This window comes from Puma concolor, chromosome C2 (genome assembly GCF_028749965.1).
Source record: "Puma concolor isolate L17-30 chromosome C2, mPumCon1.1.hap2, whole genome shotgun sequence".
Taxonomy (NCBI): Eukaryota; Metazoa; Chordata; class Mammalia; order Carnivora; family Felidae; genus Puma; species Puma concolor.
The window spans coordinates 25,982,572-26,000,412 of record NC_141675.1 but is presented as its reverse complement, the minus strand read 5'-3'; the positions used below and the strand labels follow the sequence as shown (position 1 = coordinate 26,000,412).

The 17,841-nt window shown below is 35.4% G+C and overlaps 1 protein-coding gene across 12 annotated transcripts in view; it reads right to left on the bottom strand.

Moving 5' to 3' along the window:
• Window positions 1-17,841, bottom strand: part of ANKRD28 (ankyrin repeat domain 28) — a 200,628-nt gene that overhangs the window by 25,875 nt on the left and 156,912 nt on the right. For 11 of the 12 annotated variants that reach the window (XR_015239964.1, XM_086674248.1, XM_086674254.1 and 8 more), the window contains 8 exons: window positions 17,060-17,174; window positions 15,720-15,802; window positions 13,932-13,995; window positions 12,413-12,481; window positions 10,121-10,261; window positions 3,709-3,820; window positions 2,424-2,450; window positions 1,928-2,002 (listed from right to left, as the gene is read on the bottom strand). Coding sequence is in view for 11 of the 12 variants with exons in the window: in XM_086674248.1 (XP_086530374.1) it covers window positions 1,928-2,002; window positions 2,424-2,450; window positions 3,709-3,820; window positions 10,121-10,261; window positions 12,413-12,481; window positions 13,932-13,995; window positions 15,720-15,802; window positions 17,060-17,174 (686 nt within the window). In the remaining variant the exon portion in view is untranslated. Of the gene's footprint in view, window positions 1-1,927; window positions 2,003-2,423; window positions 2,451-3,708; window positions 3,821-10,120; window positions 10,262-12,412; window positions 12,482-13,931; window positions 13,996-15,719; window positions 15,803-17,055; window positions 17,175-17,841 lie in introns of those variants that run through there. The other variant, XM_086674256.1, reaches the window with a different exon arrangement.

Sequence of the window (17,841 nt, the reverse complement as noted above, 5' to 3'; positions counted from 1 at the left end):
ATTAAAGTAACTGGAGATTATGGAACTCTACCGTCCTAGGATCACATCTAATCTTGTTCTGTAATAACCTGGTCAATGAGATGATGCTATTAACAGAAAGAAATGTGAGAGATACAGCATACACATAAGACACTAGGAGTGTATAACAAGAAGAGACACAATAAGGATGACAAGAAGCCATGACGAGTTGCCAGAGAGCCTCCCGTCAGGATGTCCTTGTATAGGACTGAGACAACGAATTTGTACACACAGTATGTACAAAGATAAGAACCAAGACCAGTTTCCTTAAGCCTCAAGCTGGTGTGTTTTCACAGCATTAAGGTGTCTTGGATGGGGTGAGTTTGGAAGGGTAAAAAAGCACTTCGAGTCATTTCTGAAAACCTCCTCGGAACAGATATATAATGTGAAAGTGGTGATATAATCACAGTTCACTGAGCCTAATTTACTAAATTTTAACAAAATTGGTTCCATTTCAGCTTAAAACCACTATTTAGCATAGCCATGTTCATATTTTGCACCCCTATTCATAATAGCCATGGAGTAAAGACATAGCAACCCCCCCCACCCCAAACCAAAAAACCTATAGTTTCTGAGGTAACGTATTCATAAACTTGGCAAAATGCTTAGTGTGGCACCTAGTAGATGCTCAGGAAGGGACAGTGCTAGTGTAAGAATGGTGGTGACGGAGCAGGAAGAACTGCCTTGCCATCTGCTCAGACTGCATCTCTCACCACCAACAGTAAAATGGCTGTTTTCTCCACGCTGGCTTTGCCCTTTCACAGGACTTATTGACTGGGCACGTCTGGGAGAGTACATAGTATTTCCAAAGATCCACAGGGCAAGGAAGCAAGAAGCTGCAGCATGCCTCCCTAGTTATTTAGGAAATGGCAGGAAGTACTAGTGGGGAAAAGGGCAAGAAAATTCAATGAACGTGTGTTGGTGTTTACGAAATACGCAAGGAGAGTATTATAAAAAATAATAGCATATATAAGAAGAAACAATTAAATGATCACTGAACTTGTAGTGATCCATTAACTTAAGTATACACCCTCCTTATAAGCATTTTACTATATTTAAAACCTGAAGTCTCCCAAAAAGCCGGTGACTATATCAGAGTCTCCTGACTCTTAGTCTCTTTCTCACCCCCAACAACTGTTAATGTGCTCTGTTCCAAAAATAGACTCTTCTTGTAGCACAAAAAGAACTAGACTGGGCCCTGCTTGAAATTTCCTAAAGTAATTCATTCCCACATTTGATTTAAAGAATTGTTACACTTCACTAACCTTCTCCTCTTAGGGACTAATCATTAAGAGGAAAAATTGAGAGGTTTCTTTTTTTTAAAAGTTTATTTATTTTTGAGGGGGGGCGCACAGAGAGGGAGACAGAGAATCCCAAGCAGGCTCTGCACTGTCATCATGGAGCCAGACACAGTGCTCAATCTCATGAACTGCGAGACAATGGCCTGAGCCAAAACCAAGAGTGGACACTTAACTGACTGAACCACCCAGGTGCCCCAAATCCTATAGCATGAGTAACTGAAGGACCAGTGAGCACACACTTAGTGCTCCAAGATCAAAAAGTAAGCAAAAAGTTGTAGAAATATCACAGAAAATACAGTTCTGTTTAGCAAGTTAGAAGCCATTCCTTTAGGGCAGTGTTTTTTTAAATTCACATCACAGGTATATTCTCTCCCTTAGAGTAGGCCTTTGGGGGAAATCCAAAGACCACAATTTTTTTTTTTTTAATAAAACAAAACATAACAAAGTGCAGTCAAGAAGTCTCTGAATTTAAAAAAAATTCTTAAGTTTTAATTTCATGATCATCATACATGGACCATCATACATGGGTACTAGTTTGAGTCAAACAAACATATATGAGATATTTTCAGTAAACCAGCCATCAAGTTGGCTGTGAAGGTAGTACTCACAGCCAAATGTAAAGGGCTTATTGTCGCTCTATTGTCTGAATCACTCAGCATGTCTGTCCCCGAGGTTTCCATTAACTGGGAAGGAAAAGCATTTGAACTGTCAGAAATGGTACTTTTGGATATATTCTAGCAGTTATTCCTGCTCCCTCTCCCCCAAGTTTAAATCAATTTTAGAGTAAAAACTGACACTTGAACCATTATATTTTAAAATCTTAGTCCATTATATTATGAAAAACTCCACTCAGCAACCTTACACAATAGATCATCACGCATGTGTGGTAAGTACCACAGAATAAGAACTCTGAGGGAGGGCTATAAACTAGCTTGAGGGAAATGCTATTTACTCACCACCAAGTAAGAACCCCCTTCCCATCCCCTGCACATATGATTTCTGTCACTATGTTTGTTCTTAGGAATGTGTAAAACAGGCTTCAGCTCTAGTGAGAGCAAAGAAATAATACTCTGAATAGTAAAGGGGATATTGATTATTACTTACAACATCTAAAGGAGTTTCGCTTGCAATCTGAAATAAAATTTAAAATAAGAATATTTAGCTTAGGAAGTATTCATATATATTAGAGATAAATGTTAACTACAGGTCTATTTATACAAGGCTTCTGTTAAATTCTATTCTGAACTTGTGCTTCCTTTGTCTCCCAAGATTGAGTCTTTTAAATAAACAAGTGTATAACAGACCACAATCTACATTCATGGGTCTAAGATATTAGTCTACAAGATACATAGTAACCTAAGAAAATACCTGTTATTTCTGATAGCAGGTTTTAAGTGCTATATTGAATATGTCAACCTGCTTTTTCAATCTTTAATACTCACTCTCTTTGAGGGAAAGCGAAGTTTAATACAATTTATAAGGTAAATCTAAATAAAGAAACCTTTAACTTGAAGCATTTGTTACACACTTCAGAATCTTTTTTTTTTTTTTAGTTTTTTTTTTCAACGTTTATTTATTTTTGGGACAGAGAGAGACAGAGCATGAACGGGGGAGGGGCAGAGAGAGAGGGAGACACAGAATCGGAAACAGGCTCCAGGCTCTGAGCTGTCAGCACAGAGCCTGACGCGGGGCTCGAACTCACGGACCGCGAGATCGTGACCTGGCTGAAGTCGGATGCTTAACCGACTGCGCCACCCAGGCGCCCCACTTCAGAATCTTTTAACTTGTCTTTGATTTGGCAAAATGGAGTGAATGGTGCATATACTCAAGGATGAGACCATAACTGAAATAAAAAGTTCCTTTGCAGTATTGTCTCCCCTACCAGGAGAGGCTGTAAAAAGAACGGGCTTTTCAGAACTCTAAATATGTGGGAAAAAAGGCCTCCTCTCACAGAAGACATGGTTACAGTTCTTTAGAAATTTCTAGAAAACATTTATTTAAAGGAAGAGAAATGCTACACCAATGTGATGTGGTAATATAAGGGAAGGACATAAGTAGCCCTCTCCAGAGATCTAATTTTCTCCTTTCTTTCCTTTTTTTTTTTTTTAAATATGAAACTTATTGTCAAATTGGTTTCCATACAACACCCAGTGCTCATCCCAACAGGTGCCCTCCTCAATGCCCATCACCCACTTTCCCCTTCTCTCCTTTCTTTTTGAAAGGGAAAAGGGAATGCGAGATACTGAGGCAAGTATGAATTTAAGAGGTATATAGGTTCTAAAAATATTAAAAAGTGAGAGTTTGTATCTTGATTCATTTATTCTTATTTTCATATGTTATTAGAATATAAAATCACATTAGTCCTTCCACAAGAATTCAGGAATCTTACCAGCTGAAGACACAGACGGTGACCATAAGCAGCTGAATAATGAACTGCATTGTATCCTTGCTTGTCACGGATCCCTGGATTTGCATCATTTCTTAATAAGTATTCCAGGCACCTATATATAGTAATAACACATTCAAAATTCTAAATCTTGCATTTTACCAAGGATTAAAACAGCCTGCAACTAAAAACTATTTTTTTACAATTACAATTTCTTACAATTCTTTTCTTGAGTAATGTAAAAATCATAAATACATCTACACTACATAAATTTGTCTTTAAATGACATTGACTGTAACTATCGTAAGAATACAAGCAAAATGTTCATAAGAATGAAGAAAATTCATTCAGAGTGAGTATCTCCAGAGTCTGTCAATAAGCTCAGTGTACCTGCGGGCTGTCTTTTACAGTCACTATGTATGGCACCACCTATTCCACTCAAACAATATCTGACAGGATTAAACTTAGTGGTGGTGAACATCCAATGTTGGCAATATTACTGCTGACGTATCTGGAACACACAGTGAGTGTAAGATCTCATTAGGAAGCTGAAGAAAGGATATAAAAAAAAATCTCAGGAAAACAAGGTCAGATTTCAATGATCTCGAATCAGAGGACTAAGAAGGGTGTTCTCAGTAGAAAGTGGTATAGTGGTAACAAGAAAGACCTTCCCATGGTAGATTTACTTCGTTTCTGTGCGATTAAAACATGAGAAAAATAATTTTAAAAGGCATCATATGGTTCATGACTTGTTACAATTTTATTACGTGTTATTGTTACTGCAGCAACAAAGAGCACTGAATTAGAAATTAAAAGATCTGTCCATAGAACTTGTTATATACTAGTGATCTTGAGCAAATCAAATAGAAATTTCAACTTTATGGTGAAATGGCCTCTGTTTATTCATTTGACAGATGGGGGGAGGGCAGAAATCCAACTAAGGAAGCTAAACTCCATTCAGGCTCAAATTCCAAGTTCATAATTATTTATTGATAATTTGTCTAATATTGCAATACTGACTGCAATATTAACTAAATATTAATACAACTACTGCGGGACAATTTAGAGTCAAATATTCCTTGTTAAAAATTGAAGTTTCCTTAAGGAGTGCACTTGTCATGATGAACAATGGGTAATGTATGGAATAGTTTAATCACTAAATTGTACACCTGAAATTAATTTAACACTGTATGTTAATTATACACAAAAAATAAAAAAAAAAACTATGAAAAAATTCGAGTTTCCAAAAGCATACTGAAGTTACACAAAAACAAAACTCTAAAGCAATGTAATTGGTCTTTCAGTAACTATATCATACATACACATAACTATCATCTATCTCTTATCTATCTATATTATCTATTATCTACCCAGGCTATTCTTTTCAATGCCAACCCTTATTTCTTTAATAATGAATTGCTTAAAATCTTTTCAATCCCCTAGGAATTACTTGCAGAATCTATATTTATTATACTATCCTCAATGGTAGCAAATGTCTATGCTTTTAAGTGGGATTTTTATATTTATGTACAGCTAAAATTATTAGTCAAACATGGTGAACTGCGTATCATTGTGATTAAAACAAACAAACAAAAAACTCAATCTGACTCTAAGGTAAGAAGACTGGTATTTTTTGGTGTTCATAAATTAGCTCTGAGAAGCCTGTACAAATTGTTCTAGGCAGGGCATAAACTGTATCCAGTTTTCCTAGGTATCCAACTCAGAGGTCAATGCTCACTGGAATGCATAAAAGATCTATAGGGCTGGAGGACAGTCTCACTGCTTTGCAGGCACAAACATTTCACACAAGGGCATATCTATCTTTAATCAAGTTCTCTAGGTGAGAGAGAGAGAGAGAGAGAGAGAGAGCAAGAGCGAGAGAGCAGAAATAGTTCTCCCGAGACCTGAGTACCAGGAAGATTCTATCCGTGGAACAAACTATTTTAAGATAACTTGCTGATATATGAGTACTGAAAAAAAGATTTATTTAAGGAAGGCAAGACAAGTAGGTAAGTTCATGTTTACTTTCTGAAGTAGGAAAGCACATCTCAAGGCATTATCCATAGTGACTAGTCCAAATATACAGCATTAGTGCAGTGTTGGTGGTATAGCGGTGAGCGTAGCTGCCTTCCAAGCAGTGAATGGTTTCAAATAATTTAAGTGTTACAGATGCAGTGGGTAGTTCTTATCATATTATTTATTATTTTTTACATTCACATTATTCAGATAATTGGTCTCCTGTAACAAAACAAAGGCTAACGGTTGATTCAAAATGATAAAATTCCTTCTACTGGCATGCCTTTTAGATTTTGCTAAGCAATATAAAATTTCTTAACTACTTTGTGAGATGAGCATTACCTTTAACAACTGGAAAAATTACTGTGGCTCACGAAAATCAAATCATTTGTTCCAAATCTTTTGGCTAGCATATGGCAAAGCAAGGACTAGACCTTAGGTTTTCTTTTTATCCAGTGCTCCTTTCATGCTACCAAATGCCTTAGCACAGGAATTAATGAATTAGAGTGATACTTTAACCTGGGTGCTTACAAAATACTGAACCACAAATTATGTGATCTCGAATATCTGGACCTCACATTTAATTTGCAAATAAAATGGAGGAGAGAAAGTCTAATTTTTCTTTTTCTGAAATTGTAAATTAGCACACACACTGATTTTATACAAGTCAAAAAAATTAAGATGAATATTCTCTTTAATCTCTCTTTCCCCTAACATAAACTGTATGCAAAACCTGGAGTAATATTCATGGTGAAACAGCTAAGTAATAAACTGCTCTTACTGTTACATATTTTGTTTCCTTCATTTAATATGTTAGACAAATTAGGTATCATTCCAGTTAAGCACATAATTTAAACCAGAGTACATTTCGAACTCTTCCCCTACCACCCATGAGTCCCAAGGCTGGTCAGAGCTCTTGGTAAGACCCACTCAGCCCAGGGCAGGGAATGTGGCATTGTTCCCAGAGGCCCTCCTTCCTCTATTTTCTCCCATTATGGTGTATAATAGTGTCTGTTCTTATCAAAGAAGAAAAAAGAAAAAGATATCAAGCATAGTTTAAAAAATACAGCTAATCTTTACTGGAAGATTAGAGATACTGTTCTAGGCATTCAGATATCCTACACCTTATTTGGCCATTTGAGTTAGGTCAGACTATTTCCCCCATTTCACAGACAAAATGGGTAGAGAGATGTGAAGTAACTTGCCCCGAGTCTTACAACAGGTAGCAGAGCCACTATCAAACCCAATGTTGTCTTACATACATTTTCAAAATGAGTTACACAAGCCTGCTGAATATAAAGTCATGTACAAAAGCTAAATGTATTTTCTCTGTACCACAACAAAAGGGAATTTAAAGATAGGTTTATTTTGGCAATAAAAGTATTAAGTACTTGGGAAGAAATCTAAGGATTATAAAGCTTCTACACAAAGAACTGTATGATGCCATTTATATAAAGTTCAAAACAATGATATTAGAAGTCAAAATATACCATTTTTGTGAAAAATGCCAACTATCACCTTAGAAGTGGATCTCAGTGAAATATATATACTCATAAAAACATTTATATATAATTACACGAACACAGAAAAGGCTCAGGAAAGGCACATACCAAGGCTTTAACTCTGATTAGACTATGATGGACATGAAACGATCTACATACACACACAGAAATATGCAGGTTAATAGTGGTTATCTCAGGAGAACAGGCATGAAGAGGATTTCTTCTTTATGTATCAGAAAAAACCACCCCCCCCCAATCTTTTCCTTCTCTTATACATACCACATGGGTATGGAGGAGATCCTTAACCATCTTGCTCAAAGACAGCCCTATTTCTCTTCAACTGGCAAAGAGAATTTTATTTATTAATATTTAGTACATTAAATTAATATTTAGTACATGTTTCTTGTGACAGCAACTATGTATTTGAGTCATGACTGTCTATAAAGAATGCAGACACTAGGACAATGGGGGTGACTAAAAGAATGAGTAGAATGAGTCAAGAAAGATTTTACGTATTTTTCTAATATTTATTGAAACTGAAGACAGAGGGACATTAAGGCAGAGGAGAGTTATAAATACTTATATCGCTCTTGGATAGCAGAAAAGCAATGTCAGGTATCAAAAATTCCAAAATATAAATAACTTTCCCTGGGGGTGCTGATAGAAAATTAGTAAGTCATCATCAAAAAAACAAAGCAACAGACACATATTACTGAATAATAGTAATATGAAACTATGGGATTTTGTGTTGTCTTTTAGAAAATATTTCATACTTGCTTTGCCAGAATTATATATGAAATCATGCCAGATTCTCTTATTATTCGACCTATACCTGGGAATTAAATGAGCACAACTTAGAAAAATAAATATTTAATGCTACTATTTAAGCCTCCAAAACAATCACTTATTGAAAGGATGCCTCTGGTATCCTAAAATGGTTACTGTGGCTTATAGCTTCCACAAAGTTCTCAGGGAACAAATCACTGAGTCAATAAATGATGGCATTAAACAGGATCTGATTCTTTAAGGAAACAGAGGCTCTAAGAAACAGTGCTAGATTCTTTTATACCCACGATCTCAGTTTTCCCCACAATTCTAAGAAGTACGTTTCTTTCTAATCTTACAGATAAAGAAGATTTTGCTTGGCAATTACTTGCTCAGGCTCAAAGAGGTATAATATAGAAACTCCAAGATTTAGACTGGGTCTTTTGGACCCCAAAGCTCATGTTCTTTCTATACATTAGGCTGCTTGGTGTAGACACTGAGAATTAAACGTTTAAGCAATAAATATTAGTAGCTATGGCTCTAAACCATTGATATGACATGAGAAAACTAATGATTTAATTCACTTTAGTAGTAGTACACCTCTAAAGAAAAAGTACATTGGCTTAAAATAAAACCACAAATCCTAAACAGTATGGGCTGAACACTGTTGCTCTTTTGATTTTTGTGCAAGAATTAATATTTAATGCAATTTTCTAAGGGCAGGAGAACTTTGGGTAATCTCAATGTGCATGTGTGTGTGTTTATGTGTGTGACCTCTCAGTGGAATTTATGTAGATTCTGCTGAGCAACACCCAATAACCAGTCTGTGGGAGCAGTGGTAAAGGATTATTGGTAGTGATATAGTCATTTTAGGCATAACCTATTTCAAGAAAATCTATAAATCGAATCCTGAAAGTACAAAATTTATAAATCAGAGGATGATCTATTTTATCCAAATTTACCAAAATACTTTCTTATTTACAAAGTCTTTACCATAGATTTTCTTTCTTTGAAGAGCCACTACCTAAAAACATAGTCAAATAATTTAACTTCTCCCAAAATCTATCTGTACCTAACTATTCTGGGTATATATGAAATTGTACAAAGCAATATATTGTTGTAAACAAAAAGTACATTTTACTAGTGCTTTCAAGATTAGAGTTTTAGCTATAAACCAACATAACAAAGTGCTACTGATAGAAATGGCTTTGATATCAGTTATAAAATTTATAACAAATTAACATTTGTGAATAATACCATCAAATTATGCTTTTTATTTTGAGGGTAAAAAGCAAATAGTAAAAACGAAAGAAATAGTTCTATGTTAAATAAAACTTCCTTGACATATAGTTTATAAAATCCTTCACTAAGAATCACTATTTATTTTTTCTTAAGGTTATTTTTGCTCTTAACTGACCCAGACACATGGAGAATACCACAGACTGAAGATCACGGTCTCCAAGGAGGTTATGTTTTTCCAAGAAGGCAATATACATAAGGTACTATAAACAGTTCTGATCAACTTTAGCTGAACATTAATTATAAAATAATTTACACATCTCTCAATCCTTTGTTCTTATTCAGTCATTCTTGGCCAATATTTAGTTAGCCTATTATCTCATTTACTTATTTAAGTAATATTTAGCAACAACTACATGTCAGATTCTGCGTTTGATTACTCCCTTATTGGATACCAATTTATAAGGGTCTCTTACAAATATAAAATCTCAACCTCTGACGGATACTGGTATTCCAATCTCTGCCCCATCTTCTGTTGGCATTGTCCATCTCTCTTCTGTTTCCCTTTCCCTACGATAAACTCAAGGCTGCTGCCTCTGAGAAGTCAGAGGGAAAAAACACGGAGGTGATATTAAGATGTGCTTTTGGCAGAGAGGACGACAAGAGGCCTTTATCTTTCTTCTACCAGACCAGTCAATAAGGCAGGTTGCTGAGTAGAAATAGGTAGTAAACTATGATTTAGGAATAATTATGAAACCAATTTATTTCCCACACCAGAGACTAAAAAAAAGTACAAAAAGAAAATATAAAATTGCATAAAAAACCAACAGCCATCCACATGGAAGATGCTGGTTTATAGAAACAATCCTTCATTCTCACCACATGATACTTACTTGCCATCTGTGTCTGATGTAGCTGCATAGTGCAGGGGTGTGCATCCTCTTTCATCAAGGTCATTCACACTTGCTCCTGATCCCACAAGAGCAAACAGGCACTGGTAATTGCAGTTGGCAGCAGCATAGTGAAGTGGAGATCTTTTGTGCCCAAGTTAATATCAGAAAAATAAAAGCCAGGGACATATACCAGTAAACAAGAGCTTACTCTTACTTGACCCAGTTACAAATAATGTATTTATAGTGAGCCTGAGATTGATTTCTGCCATATACTAAGTCTTTTGGAGGGCTGGACAGAAAGCCAGTAGAAGAAAGTAAGATGGCAGAGAACCTCTAAGAATAGGGAATAAAACAGAAACACAGTTAAATTATTTCATGGTCCCCACAGTAACAATTCTAGTCTTTTGAGTATATCACAGACACCTTCATATTCTGCTCAGAAACTTCAAAACTTTCATTTTAACAAGGCTTTTCTTATGCTAATAAAATGTTTTGCAGTACAGAGGTAGAAGAAACTTCTACTCCTGTCTCAGTAGAAGAATAAAGAGAAATATAGAAGCATTTAAAAGAAAGCCCAGTTGTAAAGTATACAGTAAAGGTGCACAGTAATAACAGGATTCTTAAGCAAAAAATGCACATTGTTCACTATTCAGAAGAGTTAGAGTACGGTTTTTAATTTCTAAAGAATGAATATTTATTTGTAGCCATTTTCATCTCAGTTACTGAAATGCAACAGAATGTTACTAAAGTTAGGAGTCCCTAGTCTTTGGATTACAACTCTATGATGATCCCATGACTTTTCACTTAAAAAAAAAAAAAGGAGGGGGAGGAGGAGGAGGAGGAGGAGGAGGAGGAGGGAGAGGAGGAAAAAAAAAAAAACAAAGTGAAGGTAAATACAGTCCAGAGTCTTCATGGTATAATTTCTTCTAAAACATTTACTGAGTGAGATGACAGTAAAACATTATTTTACTTTACTGGATAACAATATACTGTAATAATAGCATTTTAAGAAATACAGTTAACCCTGAATTACTTTCAAGCTTCTAAACTCAGAATATGCTTCCGAGGCCCTCTCTGCATCTGTAGTAAAAAACTCTTCAAGTACTACAAATTAACTAATACAAGATGGATTACAGTACAATTATAAAAGCAAATTGGCTGTAAAAATATTGCATTGCAAAGCCAAAGTGATTTTTGATTTTGCAGGTCATTAGTTCTTTCTGTTAGTAAGCCTATGAGAGCAGTCTATTCCTCAAAGTAATTATGGAGTCAAGTAGTTTTTTTTCTTCTTCTGTGCATTTCTGATTCCCTACCATACATAATTCTGTTTACTTCTGTACTGGCCCATCACATACATCCACACATTTCCTTCTGACACACACTCTTTCTTGTCATGTACTTTGATATAATTCTCAAGACACACAACCTTTTTTGCACTGCCACTTTTATTTTTTAAAGTAGGCTTCATGCCCAGCACAGAGCCCCACATGGGGCTCGAACTCACAACCCTGAGATCAAGATCTGAACTGTGAGATTAAGAGTCGGATACTTAACTGGCTGAGCCACCCGGGCACCCCTCCACTTCTGTTTTTTAAACCAATGTGAATTGCCTTCCATCATTTCCTGTATGGCTTTAGCACATGCTGTATCAACTCCTACTCTAAATAACTTTGCAGGTCGTGGTGGATATAAGTACTGCTACCATAAATGCTAGTCACAAAGAGGCCTGGGGCTACACAGTGAGAATAAGGATTAGCTAAAAAGACTACAAAGAGACTGTCACTTCACAGGTGCTTTCCTACCAGTCATATGAAGGGGTATGTGTGGATGTGTTGTTATGTGTGTATGTTTACACGGGAGAACAAAAATTTCATATATATTTATAACCTATTTCCCCATAGGGGAAATGACAATGAAATGACTTATGGGGAAGGAGAAATGTATTACTGAGTTCTGGGTCTTATGAGTTTCTTGAAGGAACTCAGGCACCATGGGGGTTTACATTTTCATGGTATAAATATGGGAGGAGGAGGAATGATACCAAGACATACAGAGGTGCTCATAAGGTAGACCTGGTAGCCTGGGGCTGTGGCAGGGGCCCAAGTGGAAGACAACTGTGAGTAAAAATGAGTATTTAGAAGTTACTGACTTATTTGGGCTTCTCAATCGTGATCACAATGCAAATGATACTGAACTGTTCAGTTAATTCTCAGAAGCCAGTTAGAAGGTCATGCTAATCATTAAGTAAATAACATTAATTACGTTCTATAGAGGAACTATATCACACCGTACCTCCCAAATTTGTCCTTTTTGTTGAAGTCTGCACCAGTATTCAGCAGAAGGTTTAGGCACTCCAAATTCCTAGATGGGAAAATACAGTTATAAGACTTAATTGTCAATAATTTTAAAATGAAATTGGTAGGTTTAAGTAAGTATCAAAGCATGCTTTCATTCAAGTGAAGGTAAAGTGAATAACATGATTTATATTTTATAAAAATTAAAACATTAAAATTCACCTTATCTAGAATTTTTAAAAGTTAGGTACACACATATTGATCAGCACGTTGATAGGAAATAACAAACGAATCACGTTTAACCGCTATTTAAAAGAAAGTTCACATTTGTAGTTTTCCTGAGAGTTTTTAGGAACCTTTAAAACAAACTTCAAACAACATGCTTTTAATGGAATGGTTTAAATTTAAGTGTTTTTTAATACCAAAATAAATGAAAATGGGCAAAAAAAAAAAAAAATTAAACCTGGTAACACAGATAACATTCCAAGATGCTTTCCTTATTTTCTCCTATACTATAATTGCTTAGATGTTTCCTTAGTTAAAATTACAGGGGAGTACATGTGTGGATATTTCTATAATTTCATTTTCAAAAACCAGAACATCAACTTACTACATTACAATAAAAACTGTGACTGCCAAGTGATCAGATACTCATGTTTTCTTTTGTCCCTCTCTGTGGAGGCAAGTAACATGGAAGCTAGGTTTTAACTGGAAGGTTCTTTGGTGACCTTGGAAGAACAAGAGGACCCAGTCATAATAGTTCACAATCCATCTCTGGAACTGAGACTGACCTAGTGGCAGGTTCAGCACACTTGTCATCTGAAACCACTGGGAATTATTAAGGAATTATTATCAGGAATAAAATTCTTATAAATTATGTTTTTGATAAACCATCATGAATTAAATGGCTTATTATAGATTTAGGATGTAAACGATCAGAAACATTAGATTAGAAGCATGCTTCAGAGACCAAGAGTTTTAACTGAAGCTTGTTTATTCAAACCAACAGCCTATTTTCCTGTAGGAGTAGTATTTAAAACTTTGTCCAAAATCTTTCAATCTCAAATTTTCTTCTTCCTATATATTAGCCCTGAGTAGAGGTAAGACATACACAAACCATCAACACTTTTTTCCCTAAAATTATGACCAAAAACCCCCAAATACTTTCCCAAAGAACACTAATATTACTCAAAACATCTCTAAATGTTTTGCTGGCTCTCATTTGAAGACATATATTCTTTTCACTTATCCAGAAATAATTTTTCTCTCATAGAAAGCAATAGTTCCTTTTACAGTTTCGCTCCATCTCTCCCAATCACAATTTATGACTCAGGTGGAAGATTTAAAAAAAAGCATTTTCTACTATTCTGGACTTTTCTTCTCCCAAACCACTCTTATTACAGTTTGTTTTCTATTTTGAGGCAGCTCAGAACTAATAAAGAGAAACAAAGAGAAGAGAAAAAACTGGCACGACCAACTACCTTCTTCTTTAAAAAGTAAAAATTTTGTTAACATACCCTCCAGCTGCAGCTGCATGTAGACAGGTCCTGCCAAAATCATCTGGGGTATCTATGTCAAATCCTGTAAAAATGGATATATCTTATATAGTATCATAGATATGTTACTTCATACTAAAGTTCTAAGTCAAGAAATGTCAAGTATCACATACACCACAATCTCAAACAAAACTGAATTACAAATAGGCACAAAATTATTGAAAATAGCTTAATAATGTCTAATACTACCAAAATATGCCTCTAGAGGACTGGGAGTTTTAGGACAAGTGCTGGCATACTTGTTTAAAAGCCATAGGATACAATGCTCTCAAAATAAATAAACACTAAAAAAAACCGCCACAGGATACAATGGAATATTCTTCAACAATAAAACAACAACAACAACAACAAAGTACTGACACATGTTATAATATGGATGATCCTTGAGAACATTTGGCTAAGTGAAAGAAAAGACCACATCTTGGGTGACCATTTCTATGAACAATCCAGAACAGGAAAATTTATAGAGACGGAATGTAATGATTGCTTAGGGAGAGGCAGGAGGAAATGGGGACTGACTGCTAACAGGAGGATGAGAATGTTCTAAAACCGACTCTAGTGATGGTCACACATCTCTGCGACTATACCAACAAACACTGAACTATATACTTTAAATGGGTGAAATGTATGTTATGTGAACTCTTAGTAAAGTTGTTTTTAAAAGAAGCCATAGGTGCTCTGCTATCTGTGGACTATTTCTAACACTGAGGAGAAATTTTAGACTTCTCTTTCATAGATAAATGGGTTTGTGAATACTTGTGGAAATACACAAACTTTTAAAGACTTAAAGTAGAATTAACTTAAAAAAATTACTAAGAAAAAAGAAGTGTTGTCTCACACAAAATGTTAATTTTCACTGAAACCTTCCCGTAATTCTTTCGGTAATCGTGAGTATTAACATACAAAATATGTTCAACTTCAACACTCCGAGAAACAGACTATCTTTTAAAATCAATGAAATCGGGGCGCCTGGGTGGCGCAGTCGGTTAAGCGTCCGACTTCAGCCAGGTCACGATCTCGCGGTCCGTGAGTTCGAGCCCCGCGTCAGGCTCTGGCTGATGGCTCGGAGCCTGGAGCCTGTTTCCAATTCTGTGTCTCCCTCTCTCTCTGCCCCTCCCCCGTTCATGCTCTGTCTCTCTCTGTCCCAAAAATAAATAAACGTTAAAAAAAAAAAAAAAAATTTTTTTTTAAATTAAAAAAAAAAAATCAATGAAATCATATATATTCAGTAATTCTATGCATTTAATAAGGATCATAGTTTTGTAATATTTATAGAAAGCTATAGACCCTGTTTTGTTTCAAACGGACTATGATTATGGTATTTTAACACAGTAATTAGATATGGTATAGATAATTTCACAAACCTGGGAGATAATATAAAATGGTTATCAGCTCCTAAAAGAGGAGCATGCAAATGAAGATATTCTGTTTCTAGGCATAAAGGGACAATACAAGAAAACTACCATCCAACGAACAGAAACTGCTCTAGAAATATTCTACAACCCATTCCCCCACTAACAGAAAGAAGGAAATCCCTGAAAGATAAAACCTTTCCCAGATCTGAAGAGAAAATTGAATGTTAAAATTAAAGAACCCAACATCTTCTAAGAGGACTTAATAAATGATTCACATTTGGACATATCTATAAGTAATTTTGGGAAAGCAGGATAAAGAGATTAAATTTTGGGGCATTTCGTGAAGACAAAAAAAAAAAAAAAAGGAGAATCAGTCTGCAATGGTTCCACTTACCAGAAGAAAGAAGTTTCCTGCAGCAATCTGAAAAACCACTTAAAGCTGCCAAATGGAGGGGGAACATTCCATGTATGCCACGCCTAAAATAAGTAGGACAGTAACCTCAATACAAGAATAATATAGTCATTTAAATAAGTGACAAAGAAACTAGCTACAGTGAAAAGATAATGAGTCCAAACTTTTACACTTTGAAGAGCAATGTGGCAAAAGGCTAAAGGTGACTGCAGCTTATTTATTATCTAGCAATTTTCCTCCAGGAGTAGGATATTTCAACCAGGGCATTATTGTCCTGATGAACTTTGTTGGATGTGGGGGGGTGGGGGGTGGGGTGGCGGCTATCCTGTGCGTGCAGGATGTTCAGCAGTGCCCCTGGGCTCTACCCACACCAGATGCCAGTAACATCCTTCTACCAAATTATGACAACCAAAAATGTCTCTGGACATTGGCCTAAGGTGTGAAATTCAATCCCCCGCCTCACTCTTATTGAGAATCATTATCACAACACAAAACGTTCAAGAATGTTCACTGTAGTAATTGTTGTAGCAATAAAAAATAGGAAGCAACTTATGTTTGCAAATAAGTCGAATGAATAAACTGAATTCTTTATAAATAATTACATTTTATAAAATGAATGAACTAGAGGTATTTGTAGAAATGTGAAGAAAAAGCCTGAATTTTATCTACGTGGCTAAATCAAAAAAGTTGCAAAAAGTGTACAGTGGCATCACAGTTACAGAAAGTTTACAAGGAGGTTTAAAACATGTTACTGAATATATATAAATGTAATAAAATGTAATAAAAATATAAAGGCACACAAAGGAATGATAAACATCAACTTCAGTAGGATATTTACTTTTGCAGAACATGCAAGAGAATCCATCTTTCCAACAACATCTTTTATAGAAACTTTTATAAAACAGACAAAGCGAGCTGTTCCCACCAAATGAGGGGGCAAAAGACCTACAGGTAGTAGTATTTGGATGAAAAGGAAAAGCATTCAGCATATAAACATTTTTAGGTCTTTTATTTACATTTAGATTACAAATAATTAGATCAAGACAATGAAGAGCTCTAACCAAAACTGCTTATTATTCATAATCTAGAATGAACTGGGGTAAAAAAAAAACATAAAAATACACTATGCTGCCTTACCAAATGAAATCATACTAAACATCTATTCTAGCACATCATCAACACAAAGGGGAAAAAGCTCAAGCAATGAATACCATATTGGGCACAAAATCCACACTTCTACTTGAAATATCTAGAAAACTACAATTCACTGCCATCTGTGTTTCCCAGTCATCACAGCTATCAACGCTATGTTAAGTACTTACTTTGCAGTGTCAGCACCACTTGTAATAAGAGTGTTGATTAGCAGCTCATGGCCGTACCTTGCTGCTATGTGCAAAGGGGTGTTTCCATTCTTATCCTCACAGTCGATTACAGCTCCTGCAATAAATAGCATACCATCAGATAGTGGACTAATATTAAGTCGTATCTGTTACGTGGAAAGTAACATAAAACACTATTCAAGCATAAACTAATGAATATAGAGATCTAACTAGAGTTCATTCATAGGACATTTATTGGGCCAGGCACTGCAGTTATAGATCTTACACTTACAACAATCTTGTAAACTAAGCATACGTTTTTAACATTTTAAAATGACAAAAGGGTTCTGGGGTCCAGTAAGTTTGGAAACCACTGTATTAAAACAGAAGTAAACATATTTCTTCAGAGCAAGACGTCAGAGCTTTAATGTGCAAACTCCATGTGTCATCAAGATTGCAAACAATGCTTCAGGAATTATTTGATCATGAAACTACTATTTTTTCTTTGCAGAACCGTAACAGCTATTATTTTGAGGACTACTAACAGTTGCTTGGAACACGGCTTGGCAAACACTAAAGTAATGTACTGAAGAGTTTTTATTTAAAGGTTTAGCTTGGCTAGTGCTACTTCAAATGCAAAAGAATATAAATTCAGAAAATAAATGAAAATCCTAAAAATAGTTCAAAACATTCAAAGGGGGAAAAAAGATACATGCAACAGAGTTTTGTTAAAGTGTAATACAAACTGCGATGGAAAGGCAAAGTCTTCTATTCAGCAATGCTTC